General features: G+C 45.5%; 1 protein-coding gene across 1 annotated transcript in view; it reads right to left on the bottom strand.

Annotated features, from left to right (window-relative positions):
- Nucleotides 1-19,086: 19,086 nt before the first annotated feature.
- The window catches only part of LOC121349051 (IQ motif and SEC7 domain-containing protein 3-like), a 124,280-nt gene continuing 116,195 nt past the window's right edge, over nucleotides 19,087-27,171 (bottom strand). The window contains exons 3-4 of the mRNA XM_041459114.1: nucleotides 23,287-23,373; nucleotides 19,087-19,209 (exon numbers count right to left, since the gene is read on the bottom strand). Of these exons, the coding sequence (XP_041315048.1) occupies nucleotides 19,167-19,209; nucleotides 23,287-23,373 (130 nt within the window). The 3' untranslated portion in view covers nucleotides 19,087-19,166. The remainder of the gene's footprint in view (nucleotides 19,210-23,286; nucleotides 23,374-27,171) is intronic.

Below are 27,171 nucleotides of genomic sequence, written 5' to 3'. Positions count from 1 at the left end.
ACAGGACAGGTCAAATACTGGCAGCATGAAGGCTGTAAAAATCTGAGAGAGAGGTGGTTTGTGCACAGACACACCTTCTGTCCTTTGTGCTCCGCCCAGAACAAGCCCAGGGTCGGAAGCTAGAACTGAATTCCAAGTGGAAATCCCAGAAAAGAGCAAATTATCCACTCTTAGGAATATCCAGCCATCAGGTCAGTGCCTTTGCTGGCTGGGCATAGCAAGATGAAGCTGTGAGATTGCAGCTGGAGCAGAACAGGGCGTTTCTGTCAGCTCAAACCTACAGCTACCAGCTATGATTGCTACAGTACCTGAGTGGGTCAGTTGAGACGCTGCTTCCTGTTTCCAGTGAAGTCCTGAGGTGACAGCAAAAGAACAAAATTATAAAGCATTAAAGTGTAAACCAAATTAAAGCATGAACTATTCAAAAATTTTATGTCCTTAAATATCAACGACTTTACATTCTCTTCCTTCTTACTGACATTTCAGAGTACTTAGCATGCCATTAAAGATGAAAGTAAATAAAAATACCCAACCAAAAAACCCATCACCCTTTCCTAGATTAGGGAAGAGGGAATTAGAGAAACATTTGTCTGAATAAGCCACAATTTGATAAATTTTCAATATTCTAAAAGCACTCCACCTTCTGTATCTGAGTGACTTTTACACTCTGGGGCTTTCTGCTCTCTACCCAAAAAGGCACCAGTGGAGCTGTCCTGCAGAATTACTGCAGCAGGGAGTTCAGGTAATTGTGAGGACTGAAGAAGTTCTCTAAGTATGCTGACTTTTGAGCCACAATATTTAACATGCAGTGTGGTGTAATTACCTTTGCTCTGTCTGAGCATGACTCCATGTTTATTATAATAACATTATATATATATATATATATATATGTGTGTATATATAACACAGAGTTATATTTTTAGGGTGAAGCAGTTTTTTTTACAGGCTGTAATAAAACATCAGCCAAAGCCCCATAATTTTTAAATGGTTACTTACACTCCTCCCTTTCTATCCCTTACAAAAACGGCCACAGATCACCCTTTCCTCACAGAGCCATAAACATGTACAGTCTGTGGAGGTTCATAAAATTCACATTAGAATTGCATTAATTATATTTACAGCGGCCATTCATAAATCAATGGCAAATCTTTACTTTGAATTCCAAGATTCCTAATTTGTTTGCAAAAATAAACAGGGTGGTGTGAAGGGAGGAGGCCACAAAAGCAGCAAGAATTAGCTGTACAGGAATGGAAACAAACCATATTGTCCAAATAGCTTTTAACTAAAGCACTAAAGGTTGAAAATAAATTTGGGGAGCTTCTGCCACCCTGTAATTTGTTTGCTTCCCCAGCTCAGGGTGTGTGAATGGTGCTGAATTTTGAAGAGGTGGCTCACATATGCCAGCCTCGTGGCTGGGTGTTGGTTTAACCACGGAAGAGGGTGAACTTCATTTACTTATAATTCAGTTTCCTGCTTCCCTCTGTGTGTTGTGGAGGTGCCAGCCTGCTCACTCAGTGGGGCCTTTGCCTTGCTTTTAACCCAGACTTGCAGAAAAAATCTGCTGGGAGCAGTTTTGGCCCTTGTGCTATGAATAAATATTTCTCAGACAGTGTCTTTGTGCAGCAGGGATGTGCTGTGCATACTGAGGAGATGCTAATGAGCAGCGATTAGCCCCAGCCCCAGCACAGCCCTGGTGACACTGAGCTCTCCTGACCTGGGGACTCCCTGCACAGCCCCCAGGAGCAGGATTACAGCTTCATCAGGAATCCTGGTTCTCTTTCCTGAAGAGGCATCCCAGATACTCCCCAGCACCCAAACCCTCAGTCAGGAGAGGCACGTGTATTTCTAGCTATAAATACAGCTATTTTAATATATTAAAATATTTTAACATATAAATAATATAGTACATATTTTAATATATAATAAATAATATATAACATGGAACCTATATTTTAATATATTTTATATAATATATTAATATATATTAATATCTAGAAATAATATATATATTTTAATATATATAAATACACCTGAGAGCACAGCTCTCAGCAAACATACCCCTCTTAGGGTCACAAACCACAGACTCATCAAGGTTGGGAAAGCCCTCCAGGATGAGTCTGTTCCACTGACACTGCCAGGTCCCACCACATCCCCTCAGCACATCCAGATGTTTTCTGAGCACTTCCTGGGGTGCTGACCCCAGCACTGCCCTGGGCAGCCTGGGTCACTGCTTGTTAACCCTCTCAGGGAAGAAATGTTTCCTAATATCCAACCTAAACCTCTCCTGGTGCAACTTCTATATGGCTTTTTTTAGGTGAAGATCAGGTATAGGAACAGTGGCAAAGACAGGAGATGCTTCTGGAGCTGATGTGGAGAAATTTCCTGGATCCCCACACTGTGGGGAGAAAGATGGAAAACAAGCCCTACACAGGAGGGCTACACCCCCAGAATTGCTATAGCCCAGCTTTTTTACCTGGCAGCCCAACCCAGACTCAGCCTGGCACTGTGGAAAACCTCAGGAGAAGTCTGATAACATGAAAACCAAACTTTTGTTTAGTGGCCACAAAACCCCCCAGCAGAAACAGGAGAAATCAAGTTTAAATTCTACCGAAAGATCTGGATTTAGGGTACAGAACGTTAGTTAATTCTTACTGAATTTACAGAATAGTATAATCACATCATCACTCCCCTTCTTTCTTTCCAGCTAAAATCCCATTTAAGTCTTCTGGTTTCTTTTCATACTGCTCAAACATGGAAAATTAATTAAAAACATAAAAATAACCCAGATTCTGAACACAATGTCATTAAAGCTGCAGCAAACCAAATATCTCATTGCACACGGGGTCACTTCAGGAATGATAAAAATATATCTCATTTAGGTTACTTCAAAATAAGGTTTGTTAATTTTGTTCTGCTTTTTAACAAATTGACTGGACAGGAAAATGAAATACTGCACTGCTGTGAACAAAGTGAGCTGGAAGGTCTGACGCTCCTGTTTATTCCTAATGGGCACTGCCTTAGGACATTTGTATTGCAGGAAGAAGCACAGACAATATCTAATGATGAAGCCATTAAAAAGATATTGTTAAATATAACAGACTTGTCTATATATGTATAATGTCTATTGGTATTAATAAAGATAATTAAAAAATTCCCAAAGTACATTAACTGCAGAACTATGCCCAAGGCTTTGAGTGAAAATTGAGCTGAGACAGAGCACAGACTGCAGAACTGCCTGGAATTCTCAGGGAATGTTCCAAACCACCCTGGGGGCTGTTTTGTATCTCCAGTTGGTTTCCATGGAGTTTGCAAGGTCCTTCCAGGTGTGCAGTGGAGGAAATCTGCCCCAGTTCCACCGTGGTGACTCAGCTGGACCATGCACATTCCTGGCATTCCAGGGAAAGGCAGAGGAATGGTGGCATGAGCTGTAACTAAACTGGGCACGCAGAGGGATTATTCACTGCTAACGAGGTCAGTGTGGAACCTGAAGAATGTGTGCAATTGTTGGTAGTAACAACTGCTGTCAAGGCTAAAAGTATCCAAAGTATGGATATCCACAGGTCCTGGGTGAGGAGCTTGCCCAGAGTTTCCATCAGTGTCCATCAGCACAGGAATCCTGACCAGCCCACTTCTGCAGTGCATCATGCAGGAGAAAATACAAATATTTCCAAGAAATCATTGGTCTAAAATCCAGACTTTCCAGTAGGCTTTGGGTATCCACAGACAAAAACTATAAACACAGTTCTAGTCAAGAGTTCTGTCCTGGAGCAAAAACAAGGCCACAGGCTCCAGCTCTTATTATTGTCACTGTGTGGTGAGCAGAGAGCATTCCCAGCAACTGGGTGTCTAAAAGACCTTATTCCACAATGTTTTAGCAGATTGAAGGGAAACACACAATTAGCTCTTGGCATCTTGAGCCATGATACAAAGCTCTGGTTTATTTTGCGGTTTTTTTTGTGATGAAAGAAACTGGTTTTTGTAAATACAAAAGTCAGTATAACTGCAGATTATTTTGGAAATAGTCCAAGATGGAGCTCCTTATATTGTGCGACACAGAGAGGGTAGGGAATGAACACTGCAGAAGTGAAAACCTCCAGAGGTGTTTTGCTCAGCGGTGACAGCAGACAAGGAGTGTTATTGAGCTGGGACTGCTACAGAGCCCTTCAGCTCCTGCCTCTCTGTGTGCAGCAGTGGGAAGCACTGAGGGTTTGGAAGATGTCCCTGTGACTGCAGCAAGCCCCAGTGCGGCAGAGCCACCCAGAACTGTGTCCTGGCTGAGGTGGATGAACAGGGACAGTCACCGCACAGCCCAGCCCCGTGCCCACGCTTCAGCCTTGGCTTTGCCTCTCATGAGGGAGGGCAAAGTTCTGAGGATGTTCTTGCTGGGCTGAGAGGATAATCCTGGGGGAATCCCCACTCGGATGGCTCAGCCCAGCTGCCTGCCCTCCTCAGGGTCCCCTGGGCAGCCCCATCCTCCGAGCTCAATTTGCCTGGATAATGCTGGGCTGGGGCAGCAAAGTCCCTTCCCATCAGTGCAGATGGCTACAACTGCTTCATTAGCTGCTCACCAGAGGACAGAGGAGACCCCAGCACTGCTCCCTTACTGCTGGCAGAGCCTACAAATAACCACACAGCACAAGCACACATCGTGCAAGCAGCCAGAAAAACAGTCAATTTGAGAAAAGCCAAGATATTCTTCTGGCACGGAAACGCACAGTGGTGACAGATGAAATAATTGCAGTTGAAGCAAACCCCCAGCTTGATCCCAAATAAAGACTGCTTAAATATATCATCTTTTGGCTAAGAAGGGAGATTCACTTGGAGCATCAGAGTACAAAGATGTGCTGTCTGCAGACAGCAGCTCAGAGGGGTGTGAGGGGAAAAGGCAGCTCTGAGCTCTGTCAGAGCCTCGGTGCTTGCAGCACTGTGTCCCTCTCACACTGAGGGAAGGAATGCAGAATAACACATTAAATATTTAAGACCCTGTCTGGGGTGTTGCTCAGCTAATAATTGCTGCTGCTTGGCACAGTTTCTTCCCAGGAGCTGGCAGCTCACGGAAGAAAGGGAAACCTGCTCACTGCAGGCTAGTGCTGTGATGCTCCACATGCTCACGCACAAAGGAGGACAAAACTATTTCTTTGTACTCCAAAGTGCAACTTCACCAAGTGGAAATCTTCACCCTTGCTTGAGGATGGTCTGGCACACTATGGACCCCAGTGTCAGTGCTCCATTTGGAAGGACAGCCCAACAGGAAGAAGGAAGAGGACAGAAGGATCATCCTCAGCCAGGACACCCCATCCCTCAGAAACAAAACTGGAAATTATAATCTAGCCATTCAAAGAAAGCCATCCCTTTATATCCCTCGGCAGAGAGCTGCCAAGCCATCAGGGAGGGCTCATTCCATAAAACCCCAAAGGCCTGAGCTCAAGGGGCCCAGAGCCTGGCAGTCCTGCTCCTGTCACACTCCTTCGCTTGACCTCCCCAACAAAGGGTCCTGGAGGAGCAAGCTGAGGGAAATTCTCATTTGGACACCAGGAGCAGAAGCTGCTGAAGGGCTTGGTCTCCTCCCAGAGCTCGGAGGGATCTGAGGGAGCCCCGCAGTGACGTCGCTCTGGCTGGAGCGGCCTTCAGACCTGCAGCCGCGGCCTGCATGAATTAATTCACATTAACAACGTGGCCTGCATGAATTAATTCACATTAACAACGTGAGTCAGCCCCGGCTCTGCCAGGCGCCCAGGGCACTCCTGCCTTCCTCCTGGCCCTGGCCCTGGCACTACCAGGGGCCACGGTGGCCCGGACGGACGCTGCGGTGCTCACATGCCCTCCCCGCCATGCCAGCGTCCCTGGGACACACTGCGGTGACAAAGCAGGGCCGGAGCACAGGCAGGAGCTCCCAGGGAAGCTGGAATGGCTCTGGCAGATCCATGAATGCATCAGCAGATTCAGTTCAGCAAACCTGCCTCGGTGCAGGTGTAAAAGTGGAACAGCCCCGCTCCAGAGGGTCCTGCACGATTGTGTGGGGGAGTGGGACAGAGGAAACAGCACTCCATTGATAGCAGTCATTGGACACAACCTGAAAATACACCTCCAATTCAGTCTTTCTGCTGGACAGACAATTTAATAGCTGTGCTTAAAGAACTGGCGCTGCTCGCCTATGGAAAGGCAGCTTTCAGAGGGAAGGGCATAAAGGACACCATGAAGTTCCTGCCTCTCATTTTCTCATACATTTTGTTGCAAACATTTTAATGAACCATTTAGACAAGGAAGAATTTAAACACATGCTTAATGCTGCTCTTAAAAATAAAAAAGCCCCATTGCTTGGGGCTGAACTGAATTGCATTGCCAAAGCTGGGAATGTGCTGGACCCCTTGTTGGGTCTGAAATGCTCCCAGCACTGGAAATGGAAAGCAGCTTCACTGCCTGTCCTCAGAGACAGCTCGTTTGCCAAGGTCACTCACACAGAAGTGTGCCCAAACACTCATTTTTACAACATGCTTTCCAAATCAAAATACAACAGCGGAATCTTGAAGAGATTTCAGATCTGTAAGAAAAACAATGTCCAGGAAACAAAGCCCAACATGACCCTGAAAGCCAGGAGGAAATAGCCAGACTAGCAAGGCTCAGTTGGCTTCCTTCATTTCAGAACACCGTACAAAAGTGAAATTGAATTTCTGTGCAGAGGCAACAAAATTACATTAAATAAAAGCCATTTGTGCTTGCAAACTTGGGACCTGCATTCCTAGAGCAATCTGCAGCAGTAACAACGGGGGGACCTGGGGAAGCAGAAATGCTGTAATTTCTGTTTTGTAGTAACACACACCCTGTACATTGAAAAATGTTCCTTGAAAACTTAAATTCCAAAAGCTGCCGTGAGCTAAATTAACGCCAAGAACAACACCTAGAAGTTGATGGCCTTGATGTTTAGGATTTCACTGCTGTGACTGCCTGGTATTCAGGCAGCCCAGCTTTCTGCTGGGTTTTCCAAAGGAGCTGCAAGCCCCCAAGCCTTGAACTCTGAGAAAAAAAATAACTTTATCAGGGACCCATCCCAATGACAAAAAGCAGTTCAGAATTTGTTATCTGCTGAACATCTACCCAGCATTGTTTTTCAAGGTGCTATCTTGCCAGAGGAACTGATTTCATATTAAAATACTGCAGTGATGTGGTTTTGGCTTTGTTAGAAGTGAAGCCCATCATTTAAATTGCACTTATTCCCAGAGTTACACAAAGATCAGATGTTTATTAACAAGCTTCACTACTATTTGCAGCTCAAATTTAGAACCCTGAAAACAAAACCAACCCGTACATGTGGCATGGGAATTGGGGTTTTCCAAAGAAGGAAGAGAAGTAGCATTGTGATAGCAGCAGCCAATTGTATATAACTCAGTTTGAAGACATTAAAGCTTCCAGATCTATGTTTAATCCCCTGTGAGGCCGAGGTCCAGCCTGCTAATGTAATCTGAGAGCTAAACTGTTTGAAAATGTCTTGTTCAACAACACGGTTGGACAAACTTGCTCTCCACCATGAGGCTTCACTGGTGTCCCTGGCCAGCAGCAGCTTTCCCTTTCTGTTTGTGCATCATCTGCACAGAAATTGATGCTTGTGAGAGCCACAAACCCCAAAGCACTTTCACATCATGTGAAAGGTTCCCTGATGGCTGCTAAAGGAGCACTGGGAGTACCTGCGTTAGGCAAACTGCTCTTCTCTGGGTGAGCAAGATCCCAGCAAACAGCCCAGAGAGACACCCTGCACAATTCCCCACAGCAGGACCTACCCAGGAATCTCAAACATCCCAGGCCTCCAGGTATCCTCCCATAGCATTGGAGACCACCCTGCTGAAAAACAACAGAAAACAAAGGCTGGGGAGTAACCCTGACCTGGAGGTGCAATCTGTGTTTGAGTCTCACATGTCCTTTCACCAGCTTATCACTGTCCTCCAAAAGCAGCTCCCAGCAGCTCTGTGCAAGTGCTGCAGGGGAGGATAAAACCCTCACCAAGGTGAGCACACAATGAACACAGCCCAGCCTGGCCACATCACATCATATTACACCACATCCCAAGGCAGAGACTCACCACAGCATCACCTGAAGCTCAGCTTGTTCCTGTTGGTGCAGGTGCTGCAGGTGTGTTTAAGCTGCACACTGTGACAGCTCCTGCTGGCACTCAGGACTGGCTCAGGGACACATTCCACTCCACTTTCCCCCCGGTTTTTAAGCCAAAGGTTTGTTTCTCACCTTCCCATCAGCAGCCCCTACCTGCCCAGCTCAGAGTGGGAGCTGGGGCACATCTGCATCTGGAGCAGCTCCCTGCACTCTGCATTCCACAGGGACAGATCAGGGGGTGGGCAGGAGATCCACAGGCAGCAGGAGCCCAGCCTGCACTGCCAGGGCTCATCCACCACCTGCCATGACAAAGCCACTCGTTCCTGCAGCTCTCCAGAACCATCAGCATTGCCAGTTCAGAATTCACATGACTTCCAACCTGTTTCCATACATCCACTCCCAATCAATGAATATTCCTCTGCACGCCAGTGCTGCTCCTCTGTGCTCACCCAGCATTTCACAGGAGCAGCACATTACAAGATTCTGTGGATCAATGAGCATCCCTCTTTTGTTTCCCAGGAAATACACAGAATTACACACACTGCTAAGTGCATTCAAAGACCTACAATTCATATGCTGCTTCCCTATTATTCAGCAAAGCTGCATTTATTATCTTAATCCCATCATTTCTCAAAAGGAAAATTGACAGAGATATTTCAGATAAGCAGATTCAATGGCTTAAATTCTAGTGCACTCTATCAGTCTGTCAGAGGTTATGATGCTTCTTTTTAAGGACAGAAAACAACCTCTTTATCACTCCACATGCACAGGCAATGTTTCAGTGATCCCACTTCTCTGCAGGCTCAAACCTACATGCTGAAAGCAGGGTTAGATTTTTTTTAAAAGCATCATTGCTTTCTGGAAGCAAAGGCTTACAAATCTAAGTTAAATAACATGCAATTAGCAAGCTAGCACAGAATCCAAACCCAAACCCAGCTGGAGCTATGTCAGCAGGTCTGTGGCCAAACAACAAAACGTGGGGTTAGTGGTGTGTGTGCTGGGAAAGGGATGGGCAGCTACAGAGCAGCTCCTCAACTGAAAGGAAACAGGAATTTGCAGCTAACTGGCAGTTTACTTTTATCAATTTACAGTAATAATAATTTTCACTGCCCTGAATTTTGATATTACAACAAACCAGTTGAAACACAATCAAATGACCATGGGATTTACACAATTCAAGAGCTCCCCATACTCATCCTAAATTCCAGTATTTACAGTAGAACAGTTCAGGGTGACTTTGCACCCATGAGAACTCCTGCAGCTTCACTGCAAACCCAGAAATCAGAATGTGCATCCCCAGATGCATCCAAAGGTTCTGGCTGCCCTCTGGATGAAGCTGGATGTGTTTGGAGGCCAACCATACCTGGAAAATGCTCAGTGTTTATACACACACACACACACACACACACAAAGTTCTGAAATTCTTTGGAAAAACCCTCAAAACACAAAGAACGTGGAAGGAAAATGTCAAAGTAAGCTTTAAATGAGTCTTCCCCATTCCTCAGTTTTACTCAAAGATCATTTAATCATTTACCTTTTCCACAGCAGAGAATCAGATGGAAGAAACACCTGGCAGAAACCTGCCCATCTGCCTGGAGGAGGCACCACTTCATCTCCAGGTTTGACCTCCACAGTCCCAGGTTTTCCCACTCCAGGTTACAGATAACACATCTGACATGGACACTAACAAAAACTGCCTCCCAGATGCTCCTGCTCCTGACCAAGGTAACCGTGGGCTTTCTGCAGGGGGCTCAGTGCTGTGACCAACACAGGTCCCCTAATGGAACTTGAAAGCCAAGCTCAGCATTCATTTGGCCTCATCTGGAATAAAGCCACAGACTTCCTGCTGCTCCACTACACACCTGAACCTTTGCCTCCCTTCAGGGCTCTTTGATCATCCTTCAGGCTTTGATGAAAAGCATCAAATGAGTTGGTAATGCCTATTTGTTGCTTTCAGCTTTACCTCTAAAAGCAGTGGCTGTTTCCTGCCTTAGCCCTGGCTGTTTCCTTTCCTCCACCAAGGAAGGAGCTGTCCCGACCCAAGGACAGCTCCTGTCCACATCTCCCTTGGAATCCAGCATAAAATTAAACACAAAACCTTCAGTGAGCTCCCTCACATCAAAAGGAAGAACAATTTTAAAAGATGACTCAATACTAAAGTTATAAAGTGTGGAAGAGGTTTTACAGTGATTTCTGTGAGCTATCAAGAAGTTTGATACGAGGATCCATGTTTACCCATGAAAGAATTTTCTACCAAGGCCATTGACATAGAAACCAAGAAAGAAAGAAGGATAAATAAGAGAAACCTGCAACTGCCTATTCCAATGAGCATTTTGCTTGTCTCTCGTGACCAATGAGTAAAGTGTAAACTTAAGAGGTTTGTAAGAATGTAGAAAAAGCATGCATGCTAGAATAAAAACACGGTTTGAAGCCTTCTGGAAATGCAGTGTGTTGCTTCGTATTGTCTCAGTCTCAACTACAACAATAAAGAATGTCCTGGTGGGCTCCTGAAGAGCTCCAGGCATGTGGAGAGCACCCCAAACCCAGGCTGGACACTGAAGGCACCTCCAGCACTCCTGAGAGTGGTGGGCACAGTTGAGAGCCCCCTAACAAAGGACTGAAGTGACTTTAATGAGAGCACCCTGACCCCAGCACACAGACTGGTCTGTCAGGGCCATCTGCCTCGCCAGGACAGTGCTGGCAGTGCCGCTGAGTGGGGAGGCAGCTCCTGATTAATAACAACCCTCGCTGGGTGACAGGGGAGAATGATTGGAGCAACATTTCCTGATGGAGATTAATTATCTCACCACCCCAGCCCCCGGCAAAAGCGTGTCGTAAAGCAGCAATTGCAACTAATTGAATCCTCTGTAAAAATGAATTTAATTGAAGAGAGCAAGATGGATTTCAACGCTATCTCATTTTCAGGTGTGCAATGCTCCAGTGATTGGCTTGGGAAAAAAAAATTCAGAGGTGAATGAGATGTGACATACTTTCTTTAGGATAAAATGCTTACATTAACGGGTCATAAATTGGGTTGATTTTATGCATTTGTTCTAGGAATGCATCAGCCAAAGATCATTAAAGGCCAAAGAGCACACAAATAACATAAAAAAAGCTAAATACTTGAATGGGTATGGAACAGGAAGGACTTGCTTGAAGCACTAGAAATTAGAAAGGGACATATTTTCATTATATTATTTTGCACATTTTCACTTGAATATGCAAAGTAAACATAAATCCAAGGAAACAGCTTTTGGTTATTTCAAATGCCAGCTTTCCACCTTGTTTAGCAAATAAAGAGAATTATTTTCAAATCTTCTCAAATCTCAGGTCTAAAGGGAAAACAGCAACACCTGCTTTTTACAGAAATTACCGAGATAAAACATGAATGGCACATAAATGTGTTAGCTGGGCCCAAACAAGGGGGCCTTGGTCATCAGAATTCACAGAATGACCAGGTTTGGAGACACCTTCAAGATCATCGAGTCCAACCCATGTCCCAACACCACAACTAAACCATGGCACCGAGTGCCACATCCAGGCTTTTTTTAAAAACACACCCAGGGATGGTGACTCCACCACCTCCCCCGGCAGGCCATTCCAGAACTTTATCACTCTTTCCTGAAAAACTTTTTCCTAATATCCAACCCAAACTTCCCTTGATGCAGCTTGAGACTGTGTCCTCTGGTTCTGTCAGTGCTGCCTGGAGAAAGAAACCAACCCCACCTGACTACAACCACCTTTGGGGAAGCTGTGGAGTGATAAGGTCACCTCAGAGTCTCCTTTTCTCCAGGCTAACAACCCCAGCTCCCTCAATATGAGGGTCTGTGGAACCCTCCCATACCAGCACATTTATTTCACAGAAACTTTAACACCAAATGTTTGCCTTGTACTCGCTATGGAACCAAAATATTTTGGGTGGGGCCTGAGCAACCTGCTCTGGGGAAAGTGCCCCTGCCCATGGCAGAGGATGATTTTTCAGGTCCCTTCCAGCCCAGCCCACGCTGTGATTCTGTTTCATTCCACATCAGCTGCACAGTTACTCTCTCCTTCTGACCTTGCAGCGTTCTGCTGCTGAGAACAAAACTGACTGGCTCTGAGGAGTCCCTCCCATCCCCAGGAAGGTCCCCAGGGTCTCTTTGGAGGGTCAGTGCCTGGACAGCTCCGGGTCACGGCCAGGGAGCCGGGCAGCAGCGGGGCTGGGGCACAGAAGGTCAGCTCGTGGCTGGGAGCAGGAGGCTGGAGAGGATCCAGACACCGCCAGAAAAACTCTCCCTGAAGTCATTAATGGCATTTCTACTCGTGGATGGACTCGGTGCCGTTCTGCCTCTCCTCATCCATCCATCTGTAGCAGCTCAGCACAAGGAGGGATCCCTGATTCCAGTGAGGAACTGGAGCCCCAAGCTCCCTGCCCTGACCTGGGCTCATCCTGAGCCCCAGAGCCCCTTTCCTCTGCCAGAAGGGTGAGCAGGGGAGAAAGGGGGATAAACACCCAGGGAGTGGGATAAAACACCCAGGGAGTGGGATAAAACACCAAAGGAATGGGATAAACACTGAGGGAATGGGATAAAACACCCAGGGAATGAGATAAAACAACCAGAGAATGGGATAAGACACCCAGAGAATGGGATAAACACTCAGGGAATGGAATAAACATCCAGGGAAGGGGGATAAACACGCAGTGCTGCTCAGCCCAGTTCCTCCTGGACAGGACCCTTCCAGCCCCGAGCAGCTGCTGCAGTTTGGGGTTAAAAGAAAATGGGAAACCCACCTGAACCACGGAATCATTGAGGTTGGAAAAGACCTCTTAAGATCTTAAATCCAAATTTCAGCTGAACACCCCCATGACACTAAACCATGTCCCCAAAAATGGGGGGAAAGGCTCAGAATGCCGAACACCCTGTAAATATAGGTGTGATACCATTAACTATTGTAAATTACTTCAATAGATGTAGCATAATAAACCTGGATTTTCTGTTGATTTTCAGCAGATATGTTCATCTAGCAGTAATAAAATCTATAGAATCATATTGTCTCATACCTTTTAATTATCAATTTCTTTATTTGAAAACCAACTAGCCTAGGAGAGGTACTGCTGTGTGTCTGTCCTGTCCTCATAGCCCTTCCCAGACAGCCACCGGTGACAGTGGGAGGTGAAACACCCCCCGTGGCTTCTCCTCTGCTGTTAAACACAAACCTTCTCTGGAACACATCCTGCATTGCACTCCAGAAAGGTGGGGCACAATCAAACAGCCTATTTAGGGTAATAATTATAACATTTATAGACAACATTTATGGTAAGAGTTATAAAACATATAAATGACATTGACTGTAGGTCATCCTGGCATATATATCCATATATATCCATAGATATCCCATCTCCAGTGTTCACAGGATGCAGAAGTACATTGAGCCGGCTTCCTCCCTCCTCTGCAGTTCCACGGACCAAGCCAGGCAGGAGTGATTTACCGGAAAGCTTCGGGAAGGCTGCATTGGAGCTCCCTCTAGCCCCCATGCCAGGAAATTGTCAATTATTGAAAAAAAAAAAAAAACAAAAAAACAAAAAAAACCCCAAAAAAACCCAAAACCCAACAACAACAACAACAAAAAAAATCTGCCACCACCCACACAATCCTGGCACAACACAAAGGCAGCGAGGGCTCCCACAGATGTTGGGATGTATGGTTTTGGGGTCGGATTTTCTGAGAACTCCCCACTCCATTTCAGTATTCCAGGTGAAAATGGAATTAGTGCTCACATCAAATGGGCCATTTGGCTACTAAATATCCCAGAATGGAAATGTTCCCCTTGCAAAACTGTGGCTCGGGGGATCCAAAGGGGGCTCAGCCTTTCCAAACAGGGAATTCCAAGTCCCCACGTCTCAGCAGTGACCTCAAGTGCTGTCCCAGTACTGCTCCATTCCATCCCTGATCATCCTGTTCCATCCATTGCCATCCCTGGGCACTGCTCAAGGAAGGAGCTGCCTCGGCCATAAATTACTTTATAATTCAAGCTCCTCACGAGTCCTGAGCTGCCTGGAATGGTGGCAATCTCTGTTCCATGGCTCAGCTTGGCTAAGGCAGCATCTGAAAACCTTGACTGAAGCCATGCTGAAATCAACACCCTGCTGCATTTTTCAGGGGATAATTCCTTCTCCTACATTACACAGCATTTTCCTGCAGCTAGTTAAAATCTGCTTTGGGAGATGAATATCTTAATTTATCTCAGTTGAACTGGTTTGGTTTGGGCTTTTTTTTTTTTTTTTTTGCTCCATCTAGTGGTGCACAAAAACCCATCCCAGAGTGTCCGCACACTGCTCTGAGCTGTGTTAGGGACTTCCCACAGCTGTTAATGGAGAGAAAATAATACAAGCAGAGAAAATAACAGCAAGGCAGTGGTTGCTGTGCAAAGCTGGAGTCTCACCCACCTATTTCAGGCAAAACCATGTAAAAGCTGAATATGTTTGCACAGGAGAACTCCACACTGCACAAGAAAACCAAACCAGCCTGATCCTAAACAGTGCAAGTGCTTAAAAGTGCTGAAGGAGAAATTCCCCATCTGAACTCCCTCAAAGCAGCAGCTTTTTTTAAGCCCTCTGAGTTCATGGAAGGAGAAAATAAGGAAAAAATAAGAAAAATGCCATTTCTACTTCGCCTTCCATCCTAAAATGCACAATAAGACAGTCTTCACTCTTCACAAAAACAATACAATTCACCCAGGAAGGGGAATTTTTCTGCTGGTACCTTTCCCTGTTTTATAATTTTCTGCTGGTACCTTTCCCTGTTTTATAATAGCATGCAGCATTTTAGGTCATCTACTTCTAACTCTGGTTAGCTAAGAGAGCCCCTACCAGCCTCTGCTGCTAAACCCAGGGATGCACAGCATGTTTTATTCAGCCAGCCATGATTTATTCAAAGAGGGAAATGTTTACTCCTGCATTTCTGGCTTCCACTGCACCAGGGAAGGTCAGCTCTCTGTGTGCTCCTGAAGAGAAAATGCCACAATTCAGGGATACTACAGCTCCAAACTCAAACTGTTCCAAATCCCAGCAACCCCTAATGACCCTATTTCCCTTAATTGGAAAACTACTGGATAGAAACACCCCATGCCAGTGTCCTGTGACAGCCAATAATGCTGGTCAGGCTTTGCCTTCATTTTCTCCTGAGCCTCATCATTAACTGCAGCCACTTTCAGGATAATCACACGCAGGCTGGGGGGGGGTCGAATTTGCAGGGTTAAATCAGTCTTGCTTCTTTGTTTTCCTTTGCACAAATAGATAAAAGGTACTTGTTGAACGATTGGACAAAGCTTCCCCTCTGCAAGGGAATAATTACAGAGCTCAGTTCACTGAGGAGAGAGTGGTAATCACTGTTTACATCTGGGAGGGAGATAAGCAAGTCAAAATATCAGAAATTCTTACTGTTTCTGTCTTTGGGAAGCAACTCTGAGAAACTCTTAATTACAGAGTAAAAGACCCAAATGGTGGGCAGTGTTCAAACATTTCAGTGTTTTGCCCTGCCCAGTAAACATCAGAGGGATATATTCTGTGGAATATAATTCCAGATGTATATTCCAGGGATATAATCAACTGTAGTCATCCATTACACCACTTTTTGCATACATTATTTTGAAATTTTACAGTGGGAATGAGTGTTCTTTCTCTATATTGTAATTAAAAAAGTGATTAAGAAATGTGTGTAACTGAGAACATTCAATACCAAAGAACAGCAGCAGCCACAGAGTGTGAGCAGTGAGCAGAAATTATGCAGAAAAACTTGCAAAATGATGAAGGCAGATTATTCTTGTGCCAGCAAATCCCTGCCCAAGCCTGGTCACTGCACAGTCACAGCCAAGGCAAGCACAAGGGAACATTTCACAGCAAGGACAGAGACACTGGATCAAACCTCAAAAAAGAGCAAATAACCTGTATTCTGTTTTTTTTGAGATTCCTTTGGGGAGAAAAAAACACATTGTAAAGATGACAGAGAGCCTCAAGCTGCCTTCATAGTTCTTCCCTCCTTGATCCTGGTGATTCTCCTTTTATCCCATCCTCAAAGCCACACACAAGTACAGATAAATACCTGCTTTCCCCCCTGCATCAAGCCACCTCTGCCTTTGCACCAGCCCCAGACAGTGGGGAGCAATATTTTACCTCATGACAGCAACTGCAGATTTAAGAATTTTTCCCCCTCTCCCAGTCCTTCTTTCCCACTATTTTCAGGGTAGTAAATGCCGCTGCAGAGAAATTCTGTTCCGTGGTACATCTGCTTGCGCTGGTTAAGTTGGAAAACCCAAGCAGCAGAAGTTGTCTGGTTGTTTTAGAGCCACAGGATGTGTCTGCAAAGGTGCAACCAACCAAGAGCCTTGTGAGCAGTGGGGACTTGGACACCCATGGTACACAATCTCATTTCCCCAGCTGCAGTCATGGGACTGTGCAGCTGCAAGTTCATTCCTTCAGTGACAAATGAACCACAGCTTTGAGAGAAATATTTTCATTGGTGAGGCAACAGAAGCATGTGAGCAGTGACCTGGTCCTTTGGTTGATCCAAGCCTTGCACAGAGGCCAAGGAAAGGAGAAGACAGAGCTCAAAGCAGCTTAGGATGGAAGCAGGCATGGAGAGAGATGTGCTGCCACAACAGAAAGGTACTGGCTCCTCAGAACCAGCACCAAGGAAGGGAAGAAGGGCTCATCTCCAGCAGCTACATCCATAAAACATCCCATGCTGGTGTTTGCTCGAACTTGAAACAAACTTAAACCAGCCCAACAGAGATCTCACAACAGCTGTCCTCCCACCCCACATCTGGCAGAGAAAAAATCCCCTTGGGCTGTGCCCTCCACACCACACAGCCACATCCAGACAGCAACAAAACTCACACTACACCTCAGGGCTTATGGTACCATTTATTTTAGCTCAAAATAAACTGTGCACTGGAGGAATCTGTTCCCAGCTGGCGTGTGTCCTCAGCACTGGGCAGGAGGAGAGAGCTGTGGGGAGGCTGGAGAGGAGGCATTGCTCAAACTGGCAGCACGGGGTCCCAGGGATGCGTGCAGTGCCAGTCCATGCCCACAGAAAGGGAGGAGGGAGATGGGCTGGGCAGAGGAGCACGGGCTGCAGCACGAGCCCAGCTGCGCTGTCATCTCGAGGATGGGCTGCTAGACCCCGAAGGTGGGCAGCAGAACTGGTGCAGGACATTATCTTCCCTGCCGAGGAGGGGGCAAGAAAGAAAAGAGACAGAGGAAGAGAATCACAGGGAGCAGCATTAGGAAAATTCAGCTTGAAATCTGTTTGCTTTTGTTTTCAAATCCACAAATGCTGTGAGTTGTTTGTAAGCACCACCCAGTTATCCCATTTCCATCTCAGAGACAGGACTCTTCACAAAGGGAAGAACAGCCCAACGAGCCAAGGCCAATGCTGATGGCTTAAACTCTGAGAAAAATGCTGCTTTAAAAGGGCCACTTGTTTTTCCCATTAGAAAAATTACATTAGGCTGTCATTTACATACCCAGCCTAATGTGGCCACGGCCCCTTTATTTTTAACATGCTCAGAGCTTCCCACAGGTATTTTCACTGCCCACATTCTGCTGGAAATGCAGAACAGAAGCATCCCCCTTCTGAGGGAGGCTCACACACAGAAATCCTGATGATGGCCTTGCTCCCTACCCCACTCCCTCCCAAGGGGCAAGGAAGAGCTCTGTCTCCAGGAGGAGTTGCCAGCATCATGAATGGTGCCACGAGGCAGGAGCAGTTTGGAATACCCACATCTGTAATGCCAGAGGTGCTTTATGGCAGGGAGGGAGATGCTGGCCTAGCAGGAGGCTCCAGCCACTTCTGAACCAGTAACACAACCATGAGGGGCCACTTCCTTTAAAGTAAAGAACAGGCTAAAGGAGGAGGATGGAAAGGAACACAATGAAGGAAGAAAAACAAGAAAATCCCAAACCAAATTTCAGGCTGTTCTGCCAGTTCTCCCAACTGTGCTCAGGAACACAATCCACCATTTGCACTCCCTGCATCACGTAGGCATCAAGTGGAAAATTACAAGTATTACTCTAATTATGCCAGCTTTCCTTTGCCATAGGGTGTGAGCACAGATGCCTTATGTAATCAGCTGAACCTCACACTGACTTGGGGCAGGATTTGGTCACAGTTTGGATCTGGTTTGCTTTGTCCATCTGCATCCTGCCTCTCTGGGAGACGTGCTGCTGGTCTGGGCCATGCTGCTCTCGCTCCTTTGCTCAGTTTGAAAATGAAAATACCACCAAACTTTTATATCTCTGCATATTCTAGAGAGAGCTTAAACATGCTGAGGTATACAGCTAGGCAATTTCAGCTAGAAATCAGGTCTTTATTCAACATTTTTTTGGTAGAAAATGGCAATGAATATTATATATGAAATGCCATATCAGTACTAATAAGAATTCTGAAGTGCAGCTCCTTCAGATATGTCCTTAGCTGGGACTAAGCACTGACTGGCAGCTACCACAGGGCCAGGGACTCTGCTGCATGGTGTGGGATGTCTCTAGAGGAGCTTGTAGGGAGGACACAAGAAGTATTTGCTTTGTGTCTCATGGAAGAAACAGTGCCCGGCAGTGGGAAAAAATAAACTAAGAGTTGCAAAGTGCATTTATCTATAAAGAGATATTTTTCATTTTAGGGGTATAAGTTATTTCCCAGTTTTCCCTGGCTGTGCTAGCGTGCAAAAATTCCCACTGTGCTCTTGACAAGAGTTAAGGAAAACCAAACCACTCCAGCACATGATGGAAGCATCTGAAAGCTCAGCATCATTGCAGGGGAGCCTCTGTGTTAACCAGTTACGGAGCCAAAACACCTCCAAAGCCTCCCAGGGGCTCAGGCAGAAAGAAATAGCACAATCAATCCTTCTATCATCGTCCACATAGTGGTTTGTTGCATGTAAGCCAACATTACCTGGTGAAACAAAGATTCCACATTAAAATTTCACACAAGTACAGTATTTTCAGAATGATGGTTTTACCTCCCAGAGGTGCTGATTAAACATTAAGCAGGCAGAGACTGCAAGAAAATGATGGGATTTCTTTGGTACTATAACATCCTTTGCATTATCATTTTGTTTTCACAGGTCTCACTGGGGAAAAAAAAAAGAAAAGAAAAGAAAAATCTCTAGCTTCACGATTTAAAAAATGGTCTTTGGACATGATAAGGGCATCTAATTTGAGATTAGAAGGATGGAAGGTAGAGTGGATGGAGACAGGAATGAGAGACAACCAACATTTCATACAAATCAGAACAAGGAAGTCACAGTAATGAAAAACCACATCAGATGGAAAGATGCTCAGACATTAGTGGTAAGCAAATCTGTCCACAGTTGCAGTTTGTATACATCAGCCTGTTCCATACCCACACAGGGAAGGCAGACAGGAACAGGGCTGGATATCCCCAGCACGGGCACTTCTGTACATGGAATTTTGCTCTGTGAGAGGTTCCTGCACAGATGGGCTGAGGGTCTGACTGAAGTTTGTCCAAAGATGTGTCACAGAATCCCAGACTGATTTGGGTGAGAAGGAGCCTCAAAGCCCATCCAGTGCCACCCCTGCCATGGCAGGGACACCTTCTACTGTCCCAGGCTGCTCCCAGCTCCAGTGTCCAGCCTGGCCTGGGGCACTGCCAGGGATCCAGGGGCAGCCACAGCTGCTCTGGGCACCCTGTGCCAGGGCCTGCCTCCCCTCACAGGGAGGAATTTCCTGCCCATATCTGTTCTAAACCTGCTCTCTGTCAGTTTAAAGCCAGAGAAAGTGTGTTTAGATAATGCTGGGAACCAGCTTCCTCAGACAGGACACAGAGCTGATTAAATTCCCTTTCTGCAGATGCCATTTTAGCTCTGGGTTTTGCTCAGCTCCAGCTGCGAGGCTTCTGAGACGATGATGCAGCTGGATCAGGCCAGAGGCTCAGCAGCTGAAGTACAGGACTACCTGGATTTCTATTTTGGAAGCCTTTCTGCGGTGTTTCACATTTCCTTTACTTTGCTCTTCACACCAGATATAAAATCTGCATTCCAATGATCTCTGACAAACCCAGAGCAGCTCCTGGAACCTGCAGCTTCCAACCAGAGGCTGTTGTTTTCAAGGCTCTACTCAGGAGGCAGGAAGGGGAAGGGAGTTAGAGAAGCCAAGCTACAGACACTGCTGGTCTATTTTTTAATTCCCAAACAGAAATAACCCAAAAAGAGCAAGCAGAGGAGGCATATGGGCTAACTGGAACCCAAACAAGCATCTAGCTGGAAGGACACGACAAGCTCAGGCTTCCCAAGACTTCCCTTGTAATAGGAGAATGCAAGATATCTTGAAATATTTCTGTCTCTTTTGAGCATTGTAAAATGAGTGGGGGATTACTGCAATAGCTGCAGTTATTAAAAATGCATTATTTCCCTATTAACGATTCAAAACAGATGCCAAAGATCGTCTCGACTAGAAATAAAACTGCTGGAGTGAATAAAACATCCAGCAATTAGCTAACAGCAAATCAGAGATGCTCCAGATTTCACTGTAGTGCATTCATTAATTGCTTCTTTCAGAGCAAATTTAATTTTTAATTCTGGGCTACAAAATTAATCCCTCTGTGTATTTTCTAAATAAAGCCTCAAAACTGCAGCCAGACCAAAGCATCCACGTCTGTTAGTTTTGTTTCTAATGATTTCTATTTATAAATTGATAAATGGGAAGATTAAAAGCTAAATTTAATACCGTCATGTGTATGTAGAAATGCAAAGCCCAATCCTGTTAGAGCTCTAGCAGCTCATTTTCATTCACAGCAATGGGATTCCCATGTAAAGGTCCTGCACAAAACCAGGTGCATCATTTGCACTTGACTCAGAGATCACAGTTGTGGGGATGGCAGTTTGGATATAACAGCTTCACAAATTGAAATTATGGGCAAACCAAACCAATTCCTGCCATGAGGATGATGGTAACAGCCTGGCTCCAGCACAGCAGCACATCTGTGAGCAGGGACAGCATAAACATTGCTGTGTCATTTGAAATTAAATTCTACAGACTAAAATATTCTGGTTTGCAACTCTTTTTATCCTTCCCAAGAACAGCGTGCTGTGGGATGAAGGATAATTTGTGGAGGTGTGGACAGGGCAGTCCCTGCTCAGAGCAGGTACAGCCAGTGGTGTCCCACTGACCTGAGCATGCCTGAAGACAGAGACCCCACGTCCTCTGCTGGCCTCTGTTCCAACGTTTGACCAAGCTCATGGTGAAATTCCCTTTCTCCCTACCTTGTATCTAATTGGAATTTTCCTTACTGCAGTTTGTTTTGGTTGCCTCTTGTCCCTGGGAGAGGCAGGCTGCAGCTTTTCCATATTCTCCCTGTTCACAGAACCCCAGACTGGTCTGGGCTGGAAGGACCTCAAAGCCACAGGCAGGGACACCTTCCACTGTCCCTCCAAGCCCTGTCCAGCCTGGCCTTGGACACTTCCAGGGATCCAGGGGCACCCACAGCTTCTCTGGGCACCCTGTGCCAGGGTTTGACAACTCTGAGTGAAGAATTTTCCCTGATGTCCAACCTGACCCTGCCCTGGCCCAGCCTGGGGCCATTCCCTTTCCTCCTGTCCCTTTTCCCTGGTGCACAGCCCCATTTCCCCTGGATGTCCCCTCCTGGCAGGGAGCTGTGCAGAGCCACAAGGTCTCCCCTGAGCCCAAATTTCCTTGAGAGCAAACAAGGCCAGGGATGAGCTCCTTCCCACCCCCCAGTCCTGAGCCATCAGCTCAAGGTCCCACAGCACTCTGAAACTGCACAGGCTTTGCACCCCCAGAGCAGGGAACTCCCGTCTTCACTGCACAAAAAACCCTGAAGAAATTCAGATTTTCAAGCACGAAGTTACGCTGCTCTAAGCTTTAATTCCAGAAGAAATATCACTGATAAAAATAACACCCTACGTGGAGTGAGACACTGAGACATCAAGGAACATCTGGTTATCCCATCAACATCCCAACAGGACGATCCTGAAAATTAAAGCACTATCAGCTAAGGACATAGGAAAACTAAAAGCCTCACTAAAAAGCAAGCAGGGAATCTAAGACTTTTCAGGCCCTGCTCCTCACCAAAGGAATTTGAGCTGTCTTACAACTCAACTATGGACTCACTGCCACCAAATAAACGAAGTGCTCTGATGGGAGAAAAAAACCAAACACACAAACAGATGCTGCAACACAAACCAACAGGGTGAATCCAAGCATGCATGGAGAGAGGTAACTAGGGGATGAAATATTCAAACCAGAAATATGTTTATGCATTTACAGATTTAGGATTCATTGTTTGCTTTTGTCTTTCCTTATTACCCGTACAAAGTGGTTTTGATTTTTCAGCACCAGGCTTCCAATATTTTGATATTAATATTATTCATGAGCTGGCAATTATGACTAAGTCGATTGCTAACAGCAGAAGTAAAAATTCAAGACAATATTTTCCATGGCATGCACAGTTTTTTAACAGTTTTCACATTTCCAATGACTGAGATTAGCTGCCCTCTGATGCTTCCCTAAGATGTTACAATAAACACTGGCATTGACAATAAATAGTACTGTGGGATGTAATTGCTGCTCTCTGCATTGGATCGAAGAGAACACATAGATAGTAAAAGAAGCATTGTGAGCTGGAAAATGTGTATTTTTGATGTATTCAGGGCCTGGATGTGTTTAAAACCTCTTTATTTCATTCAAATCCAAGGCAGTGCTGAGCCCTGGGCAGGTCCATGCCTTTAACCTTCAGAGGGTTAAACACAGGGATGAATTCCTCAGCTACTGGCATGGAATAGGCAGGAGTGAAAAGAAACGTGTTGCTCAGGACAACGTCAATATCCTCCATGAATTATATAAATATTTCAGCATATTTGTCACGTGAGAGCTCAGCCTGCACCTCCCTTCTCCCTACCTTTGCAAGCCCAGGGGAATGTGCCTCTTAAAGCACATGACACTCATTTTACAGAGTAATTCCAGAGTGCCTGAGAGAAGGACTCACTGCAGTGATGGTTCTATCCACAGCTACCCTACAAGACATCAAAAATATTGGATATTTACTCCAATAGTCTTTTTTTTTTTTTTTCCTTTTTAAAACTTAAGCAGCTGTTGCTTGTCTCGTGTCAAATGGCAGCACCAGATCTCCCTCCAAACAGCAGCAGTGGGTGGAGCGTGTCTGCTCTTACCTGTACTCTGAGTGTGTGGCAGGGACAGCTAGCTGGGAATGGTACAATGGAGCTGGACAGCAAAACTGGTGCAGAGTATTTAAAGACCTACGACACAAGGAAAAACACAAAGTCAAACCACCAGCTGTTGAGAAAGGGGCTCTTGAGGGGAAGGCAGGTGCTGACAGGAATATTGGAAACTCACGAGAACGGTGACTGAAATTTGAGGCACAGCTGTCAGTTCTGGATCCCGGGGGACACAGGGGAACAGTCCCAGGTTTTAAATGCACACACCAAAATGACGGTGAGGAGCTGTTGCAATGAAGAGTCGATCAAAGGGTTGTTGCAGGATTAAGATCAAATGCCAATTTAAGGCTTGGGGTTTGCCTTGCCACACAGAAGGAAGGCAAAAGCTGAAACACTGAGGGTAAAATCCCTGTGGAAATGAAGCTTTAGCCTTGCATCTTACTCTGCACCAGTCAGGCTGTTCTCTGTTCATGGAATTAATGCACAGTGCTCTGAATGAGGAGGGACAATGCAATGGATATGGATACAAAGCTTTCTTCAAGCCCAGCAACAACAAACATATTGCAAAATAAACCACTTGAAAATGTGAAAGAGCCCAAGTTTCACCCATGTTTTAAGCAATATTCAGACCTGTGCAAGAGCGGTTGAATTGTTCAAACTTGTTCATTGTTCAAAGCGCAGAAAGAAAACAAAAACATCCTTTACATCACAGAGATATTCTGCACCCCAGATCATTACATAGGTATTGTTTCACTGAAACAAAACCAGACAAGGGGGTTTCCACCTCTGAAGGAAAGCTTGGAAAATCTTTAAGCACCACGCAGCACACGTCCCTGCATTCCTGGTGTTTGTGCCAGGAAACATTAAACAAGGCTCAGCACAGCAAGTCCTCCATGATAAATCCACCTAATCAAATTTCTCAGGACACAGCATTCTTCTAGGAAATCATAAAAAAATAATCAATACCTTGTAGCTCTTTGAGTGGAAGAGGGAGCCGTTAAATTGAAAATCCTCATTTAACTTGTGAGCATCCAACCTGACAGTTAACAGAGGGGGTGGGTGTGTGTTTGTGTACACAAATGCACTTTTTAATCCCCCATCTTTCTCTTGGTGTTCTGACAGAAGTCTCAGAAGATTGATTTTGATTCTTCTGCATCTCTGAGGCTTAAAGTGAATCCTGTGAGGTCACTTTCTTATGAGATCAAAGAGAGTGGTTAAGCAAAAAGAAGTCAGGCTTTGTTCAGGAAGGAGTAAGTTACTAATCCTTGGGAAAAAAAGACAAGGTCAGCCTGTTCTGATTCCTGCTGCCAACACTGTGTCAGCAACTGCATGGCCAGGATCAGCTGGATTTTCTGTTCAAAGGTGGTAACTCCTGTGAAGTACTTGAGCTTTTGGAGCTGCAGCTCAATCCAGACACAAGGCACCTCCCCAGTGTGGGATGCACCCTCTAACACCTCACAGGGCCAGGTATCCATGGGAGCACCTTCAAACCCCCTGGGAAGACAAAAAATTCAAACCAAGGATGGAGAACAACACTGAAAGCATTGATGGGCTATATCAAAGCAGGCAGGACATGCCAAAGCTGGATTTTCTGTCAGGAAAAGCACACAGCGTTCCCCTTGAGCTGCTCCACTCAGTCCTGGGCAGCAGGCTGTGAGTGCAGGGCACGAGTCTCCCACTGGGCAGGGGAACTGCTCTCATGGAGGAACCTGCTCCTGCCTTGGCAAATCTGCTTTTTCCAGTAGAAGCAAAAGAAGGAAATGGAGGAAATCAGTAGGACAGTGTTCCAGATTCCATTCCCACTACTGTTTTTCCACTCAGATGTCTTCAGAGAATTAACCAAAGAAATATGAAAGAACATGAAAGAATCTCTCTGGATTCAGCTCTGCTCAACAAAGCTTTTTTGAACAGAGCTTGCTCCTGGCTGTTCCAAAACCATTCTGCCCTCAAGGCTCCCTGAATCTGTCCTGCTCCAACATTCCTGGGCTCCAAAAGAAACTGAACAGTAAAGAAGGTGGTGGAATCTGAAATGCAAGGAACTCGTAGAATTTTGGGGTTGTCAACTAAAGTTTAGAATTAAACACAGGATTTCATTTGAGACCTTGGAAAAGGCTTCTAAACTTAGGTGTTAGAAGTGACAATGTGGATTTAGAGTTTGAAGTAGAGATACACCAAGTAAAGGAAAGTTTAGGGTTTTAGAGTTTAAGATATAGAAAAAATAAAGTACTTACAGAGGTAAATAAGGAGCTTAAAATGCAGTGCTGTAGGGTTGTGTGTTATAACATGATTTGTTAAGAAAGTTTATATTCTAGTATGGGTCTATAAGATGAAATATTTAAGGACTGGGTTAAAAACATAAATATCTTTGTTAGTAGTGTTTCATTAGTCAATAATTCCTTAAAAGGTCTTGTAACTAAGGGTCTTGTGACCTTCTGAACCTTGCTGTAACGATGTGAACCAAACTCACCCTTCCTGCCTATGTAGAAGATAAGAAAAGAAACCACATCATCAAAAACAACTCACAGATCCCATCTCAAATTCCTTCCAAAATTCCCCACGAGTGAATTATCACCAAGAGAAGCTCTCCCAACACTCTTGTGGTTTGTACACACCTGTGGTGGAGCCCTGGGTCAGGAGCTGGCCTGCCCCGAGTTCCAAGGAGCAGCAGGAATGCAGCAGTTCTGTCCTGTGAGAGCAGCTGGGACCTGCCCAAGGTGGGGAGGAGGACTGCCACAGGCTGCAGGAGGTGACACGGGGACAGGGCTGCAGGCTGGCTCCGAGGGGCCACCAGGTCACTGCTGTCCAGCACAGCAGGCTGGATCCTCAGCCAGGATCCTTGTCCCACCACAGGCAGAGGAACACGAGGTCTGTGCTCTGCTCTGAACTTTGCAATTCAGAATAGCTTAACTCTGTTTGGGTTCCTCCAGATCTCACTGACTCATGGCAGCCTGACAATGATGAGGCTCAGGCTTTACAGCCCCTGACTAATGCTAATTCTACCCAAAGCAATGGGATAAATCTGCCAACGCAATTTAAGATTCACATGTGGCATTTTGTGCCTTCAATCACCTGCCAAAACAGCACTTGCAATCATCTACCCCTCTGCAATATACCAGAGAATATTTACAGTTCCAATCACTTTTTTTTGTTTGGTTTGGCTGGAGTTTTAATTATTTTTTAAACTTCATAGCTATATGTTGCAATCAGCCTTCAAAACAAGTTTGCATTCAAGCTAGAATTCATTTACTAATTTTTAACACCTAAAGACATCAGAAGAAATCCATTTCAATCATTTGGACGAGAATTAATCACTTCTCCTGTTCACAGTCTCACAGATACCCAGCCCTGTGAAGATTAGTTTCCACATCTGTAGCTGCTGTTCTTCAAAGGATGATTTAGGATTACAAAGAGAGCACAGGTACTTCAGCACCAGCACAAGACAAATGACAGCTGACAAATGCTGCTGCTGGTAATTTCAGTTTCTGGCCCATTGCTGCAACATCCTAGCCCACATGGAAGTTTGGCCACTTCCCACTTCCAGGCCAAGTTCCTTCCAGCTCTCCCCTTGTGAATCCCTGCTACAGACCCTGCTTCTTGGCAGAGCAGATGAGTCTGCCAGTAAAACCAGAGCCAAATCTGACCCAAACCCTTGACGTCTCATTGCCCCACAGGACAGGAGAAACCCAGCTCCTATCGGAGCACACAGCCCCCAGGCAGCTGTGGCTGTGCCTCTCACCCTCTGTAAATCCCATTACGTTTGCCATTAGAATCCACTCATTTTAACAGCACTCTCCTGTCCATCAGCAAACAGAAATGACAATTCTTTTTAATCTTCCAGTTTTAGAGCCTTGCTCAGATGTACAAATAAAAAGAAATCGA

This window comes from Pyrgilauda ruficollis, unplaced genomic scaffold (assembly GCF_017590135.1).
Source record: "Pyrgilauda ruficollis isolate IOZ18807 unplaced genomic scaffold, ASM1759013v1 scaffold131, whole genome shotgun sequence".
Classification (NCBI taxonomy): domain Eukaryota; kingdom Metazoa; phylum Chordata; class Aves; order Passeriformes; family Passeridae; genus Pyrgilauda; species Pyrgilauda ruficollis.
Note: the sequence above shows the minus strand (reverse complement) of the source record. Positions and strands in the feature narration are given on the sequence as shown.